Below are 6,088 nucleotides of genomic sequence, written 5' to 3' on the forward strand. Positions count from 1 at the left end.
TTGGGCCTAGGCCTTTGAGAAAACTCGGCAGTCAATTACTCTCAAGTCATTGTACGGGGCCCCGTCCGTCCTTATAACATGTGCACATATTGTGTCCTTATAATTATGTCGACGTTAACAGTTAAGTCATGTTGATCGCTTTGGGTGTGTAATTTTTCTTTGTGCATCTTTGGTTGTAAAATAAATGACATAATGACAAGCCGAATTAGCAATCACTTATATGCTCACTCCGGTTCGAGCTCTAACGATAAAAGGGTCTAGGGGCCTCCTGGGGCATAGCCTACTGGTGCAAAGGACAGGAGTGAGGTTATCTCACGTTTTGTTGACAATTGCAGTGTAAGGGTTCGATTCCTGAAACATAGAATTGGGCTCCTTGCAGGCGTAGTGTATAGGCAGCTCTTGTTCCCTAACTTGTTGGGGGTATATCTTGCGATTTACCTCTTTCACAAAGTTTTAGGGGGTGGCGCGGTGAGAGCCTTCAAGGTTGGGGTTCAACCTTTATAAAAGGGTCCAGGGTAATTTCTTTTTAAATTACAACTTTTGATATGTGAGCTGTAACATCGAAGTTTTAATCATATATTTTATGATTCACAATTTTTTAATTTTTACTAAAATTTATTGAAAATCCAATTTTAATATATACACCAAACACGGTTGAAGTGGCAATGCCTTTTATACTTTTCCACAAACAACTGAGACAACATAACGAGCTTATTTTTCCTAGCTTTTTGGTAACGATCTCCATCTCACATAGGGATTGCACGAGGAAGGGATCAAAATCCCTGCATTAAATACTTTTAAAGGTGACGTATTTTTGTTGAGTGAGTCAAATGAGATTTAATTAGGTTACTGGAGTTTCATGAAGTCGATGAAGACTTAATTGGCATAAATGAACAAGGCTATTTATTGTGACTTATCCAGCTATAAAGTATTACAATTAAATTACTTTACCATTTTTTTTTGACATAATGGTCGATATCCTCTCGCAGCACGTGAGTCCCCAGTCAATGTGAGTGTCGATTATTCATTATGTCAAAAGAATTTTGTCACCATAGCATTGTTGAAGATATTAATGCTGGGTCAGAACAAATTGATATACAAAAGATATATCCCATGCAGATTGGTAACAATAATATCAATAGTGCTTGTTTGAGATATCTTAAAAGTAGAGGTCAAAATTAATAATTAATTTTAATAAAACTTTTTATGAGAGTCAAAACGTTTATTCAACTTTTTAATCGCGTATTTCATTAACTTTTAATAAAAAATGTTATGACTTTTATAAAAAACTTTTGTGTCAAATAACCCATAATGTCAAATGAATATTTTATTTGCAGATGCTAGCAATCAATCGTCTATAGAGTGCATTTTTACTGGGAGCATTGGGAAAAAAAGAGATCAATGGGAAAATATATCTGATAACATTGATCATGAAATTATTATTATTTTTTTTTTAAATCTATAGAAAAACAATTCTAGTATGTATATCGAAATTTATCCCAAAGTTACATCATGCCCTAATTGAATTATATTCCTACTAGTGCCCTTGAGAAAATGAGGCGACCAAAATTTATAATTTTGTCACTTGTAGTTGCTAAAAACTTTTTTATTTTTAGAGCATGTATGATGTAGATTTTCTTGAAATAATTTTTTAAAAAGAATTTTTTTTTAAAAATATGTAGTTAAAAAGTGGGGAAAAAATTACAGATTCATGAACAAAATTATTTTATTGAAATAATGTATAATTAAAAATGAGTTTGAAAAAAATAAAGAGTAAACCAAACCAAAAAAAGAACTCATGTATCCAATCTCAAATTTATTACGAAAAAGATTTAACCCCTGTTTGGTTTGCATAAAATTAGATTTTTAGTAAATTTTGATAAAAATTGGCAAAATCTATGGTTGAAAAAGTCGAGTCCATAAAATATGTAGTTGAGAATGAGAGCCAAATATGGACTTAATTTGTTGTTTTCGTCAAGTTTGTAGCATTCATCTCCTACTTAAGTTATAAAATCACCTTTGGTACAAAGTTGCTAGTTCAAATAATATCTTATTAAGCTTTGTCTCTTCCTTAGCTGGTCAGTTTTTTCGAGCACTCTCATGCAATGGACGTTAGCCATTTATTAGGGTTTCAACAAACTACCAGCAAATTTCATTACCCTTGAAGAAGGCTCAAATCCCTCTATAAAACCCTCATCTCATACATACATCTCTATAGAGTGATAATAGTTTCAATTTTGTATGCAACCATGTCCATCCCAGCTTCTTATGCCATCTTGGCTGCAGTTTCCTTGGCAGTGATCATAATGCCCATGGCTATGCCACTAGTTGAGGGATCCCGCACTTTCTTCGTCTTTGGCGACTCGCTAGTCGACAACGGCAACAACAACTACTTGGCTACTGCTGCACGAGCCGACTCTCCTCCTTATGGCATCGACTTTCCGACTCATCGTCCCACCGGCCGTTTTTCAAATGGTTATAGCATTCCTGATCTCATCAGTAAGTTCCCCTTTCTCAAAACTCATTTTTCCTTTAATTCAATTTTAATCATGCATTTTATGAGACCCAGTGGCGAATTTAGTATGGGGGTAGTCGGGATTTTTCAAGATTTTCAAAAAATTCCTTACAGTAATCGATTTTGCCACTACAATTAGAATTATGTGCTTCAAGATCTTGCTTTTTCATGATTTTAATTATGGAAATTTGCCCCCACATCTAGACAATCCAGATCCCCCCTAATGAGACTCACAACTTTTATTAATCTTTCAACCATACATTTCATTAACTTTCATAAAAACCAATTGTAAATCTGATTTTTAACGTACCCAAAAGGGCTAAATTTCCTGTCTTTAACAACTTAGTCGAAAATATCTCAACAATCTGTAAATATATCGATAGGTCAAAAACTTGGTGCCGAATTAAGTTTGCCATACTTGAGTCCCGAGATGAAAGGGCAAAAGTTGCTGGCTGGTGCAAACTTCGCCTCAGCTGGAATCGGAATTCTCAATGACACAGGGATTCAGTTTGTAAGTCTAACAAACTTTTATCTATGGGACAGTATTTTTTTGCTTATTTTTCATAGATTCAGATGAGTCAATCTTTTGTTACTTTTAAGGAAAAAAAAAGTTACTTTTTTTGTCCAGGTAAACATAATAAGAATACATGAACAATTTAAGCTGTTCAAGGAGTATGAACGAAGGGTCAGGGCTCTAATTGGAGAAGAAGAGACAAAGAAACTTGTCAAGAAGGCTATAGTTCTGATCACACTTGCTGGCAATGATTTTGTTAACAACTACTTCTTGACTCCAGTTAGCGCAAGAAGCCTTGAATTTAATATCCAGGATTTCTCCACCTATCTCATCTCTGAATACAAGAATATTTTGCTGGTATTTACAAATTCTTTTACACGTGTGTGTAAGCATGGCACGTGTCTACTCAGACAATTAAAGCAACTCAATTTTTACTAACTACAACATTAATGTCATGTTAGGTTTGATCTACGTCATTATTTTAACTTGTGATGTTTGATATACGTCATTATTTTAACTTGTGATGCTGAGATTAGGTTTGTAAGGATCTTGACCTTGTTCTCAAATCGTTTTTTGACGTACTATCTATTTTGGGAGAACATTTACTTTCTTATTTCTAACGGATTTCTTTCATTCATGATTTGAACTCAAGATCTCTTTACATTATAAGATACTTAAGTTGAATTCTGATGCCATTTGAACAACTTAAGTCTCTCATAAGGTGGAGGTCTTTGGTTCGAATCCTAGGGGATGCAAAAACAAAATAGAATCCGCGAAAGTTAAAATAGATAAAGGCTCTCCCAAAATGAAAAATACGTAATCTACTAACGAGTTGGGCACAAAGGCCTAGTTAGTACAAGTAGTACAAGTCACTTTTACAAACATGCATCTCTTTAGATATATAGCCAAATATGTCTCAACGACGGAATTTATTCGATGTTGCAGAGTCTATATCAGTTGGGATTCCGAAAGATTTTAGTCACAGGAGTAGGACCGATAGGTTGTGCTCCGGCTATGCTTGCGACTAGGAGCATAAATGGTCAATGTGCAGAAGAGCCTAACATTGCTATGAAAATATTCAATCCCCTTCTCAAGAAAATGCTTAAAGATCTCAATCACGAGCTTGGCTCAGCAGCGTTTATCGCAATTAACTCACTGGAAATGCAAAGCGATGTCATTTACCATCCTCGCACCCATGGTTTGTCATCATCCATCCTTTTCGAAATATTGTTTTTTGTTACTGAAGAAAATTAACTTAAGTGATATCTGCAACAGGTTTTATCGTATCGAATGTAGCATGCTGCGGACAGGGACCCTACAACGGGTTAGGACTTTGCACAGCTGCATCGAATATATGCCCGAATAGGGATCTTTACGTGTTTTGGGATCCATTCCATCCTTCAGAAAAGGCAAACAGGATAATCGTCGACGCGATGTTCAATGGTTCTGAGAAGTACATGTCCCCAATGAATCTAAGCACAATCATGGCCATGGATTCCATGACGTAGATGATATAAGATTAATGATATGTTTGGTGAGGTGAATTGCAGAACTTAAAAAGAATAAAACTCTCTTGGTTCTTGTAATATTTAGTCCTGCTCAATATGGTGCACCTACCAAGTATGCCCCAAAAATAGTATATATGTCAAGTTTGTGTAATCGTGCTCTTTAAGTTTTCTTTATTGGGGTTTCGTTGAGTGTTTGTTCCATTAGGTGAAAATTAATTGGGAAGAATTACTGTCGCAGGCAATAAATGCAATGGAAAAGGAAGAAAAAAACAGAAAAGAGAACAAAACTTACAGCAAACAGAAAAGGAGAGGTAGAATTATTTTACCAAACAAAACTTCGATTACAAAATATTCGTCATTTTCTTGACCTCCTTCCACACAACAAAATTGCACAAACTTCACGCCTGTTTTTCTTTCGATTAATTCTTTGTTTCTTTCTTTTTCTCTATATTTTTCTTTCACTTTAATTTCCATCTTAATAATTTGCTACTTTGTTCAGCCATTCTTGGGCACATTTCGCCTGTTATTTCAAATTTTCGACGATCCCAATTCCTAGATCAACATGGAGACGAGAGAAAACAAGAAGATCAGAAATCAAGAATCGTAGGATGGAGAAAAACAAGTAGAATTTGATTATGATAAACTAGGCTGTTTACCCGACAGTGTATTAATTCGTATGGTTTCTTTGTTTGATACGAGGACTGCAGTCCAAATGCTACAGACTTCTGTGGACTTCATTGCCCAGTCTCAATTTCTACTATTTTGGCCAATCCCCCACTTAACTTTACCTTATTTGTAAATCATGTTCTGGGCTGGAGGGACTGTACAATTTGACTGGGTTTCGCCTTTCGCTGAACAAGGAAGTGGCCGCAGGTTATATTAGCGAATGTATTTCTTATGCGATTAGTCACAAAGTGCAGAATCTCAACATTCGTGCTTACGCAAAAGATAGTCTTTTCGCTTTCATTAGCTTGTTGCATGCTTCTTTATCGTTGAGAATTTCATATCGTTAACTAGCTATTGGCTTGCCTAAGGCTAGGCTTGCACGAGCTTTTCGTTAATAGGCTTCTGTGGCTCGCCTCGGACATGAGTCGAGCTTGACTCGTCCATAGGATGAGCCGAGCCCTACCTAAATGGCAATCTACATAAAGTATCTTTCACCATGTTTTTTTTTTTTTTTTAAGGATGTGCAATTAAAATTTAGAAATTGAGTCAAAATGTAATATTATCTCATAGAGAGAATATATGTTTGAAAATGAACTTAAAGAAAAATAAGTTTCAAAGAATATGACTAAAACATGGGCGTCATTATTAACACCAGCAAGTATAATGCATTTATTGCAATCAATTTGCTCATTCGAGGTAAATGAGTACTTATACTTTTATCTTAAATTTCAATCTAGTTTAAATCTTATATATTGATTGTTGTCTCATTTTTAATCAACGTGGGATTATACTCTTATCCCTTCATATAGTTGAGGTTTCTCTTTAGTACAAGTGGAAAAACACTGTATAATTTCAAAAACCTTGATGGGCCTCCACGAAATTATG

The 6,088-nt window shown here is 35.1% G+C and overlaps 1 protein-coding gene across 1 annotated transcript; it reads left to right on the forward strand.

Annotated features, from left to right (window-relative positions):
• The first annotated feature begins 2,183 nt into the window (after positions 1 to 2,183).
• Positions 2,184 to 4,688, forward strand: LOC111399356 (GDSL esterase/lipase At5g33370-like). The gene is made up of 5 exons (XM_023026659.1): positions 2,184 to 2,499; positions 2,899 to 3,026; positions 3,144 to 3,386; positions 3,975 to 4,227; positions 4,305 to 4,688. Exons 1-5 carry the CDS (start codon positions 2,250 to 2,252, stop codon positions 4,535 to 4,537), a joined length of 1,107 nt encoding a protein of 368 aa, XP_022882427.1. The 5' UTR covers positions 2,184 to 2,249; the 3' UTR covers positions 4,538 to 4,688.
• Positions 4,689 to 6,088: the final 1,400 nt, after the last annotated feature.

This window comes from Olea europaea, chromosome 1, assembly GCF_002742605.1.
Source record: "Olea europaea var. sylvestris chromosome 1, O_europaea_v1, whole genome shotgun sequence".
Classification (NCBI taxonomy): Eukaryota; Viridiplantae; Streptophyta; class Magnoliopsida; order Lamiales; family Oleaceae; genus Olea; species Olea europaea.

What these genes read in the sequence shown, in the direction of transcription:
- LOC111399356 (XM_023026659.1), top strand. Translation starts at nt 2,250, where the DNA reads ATGTCCATCCCAGCTTCTTATGCCATCTTGGCTGCAGTTTCCTTGGCA. An exon ending in TAGCATTCCTGATCTCATCA is followed by an intron (nt 2,500 to 2,898) that starts GTAAGTTCCCCT and finishes ATATATCGATAG; the next exon opens with GTCAAAAACTTGGTGCCGAA. An exon ending in ATGACACAGGGATTCAGTTT is followed by an intron (nt 3,027 to 3,143) that starts GTAAGTCTAACA and finishes TTTTTTGTCCAG; the next exon opens with GTAAACATAATAAGAATACA.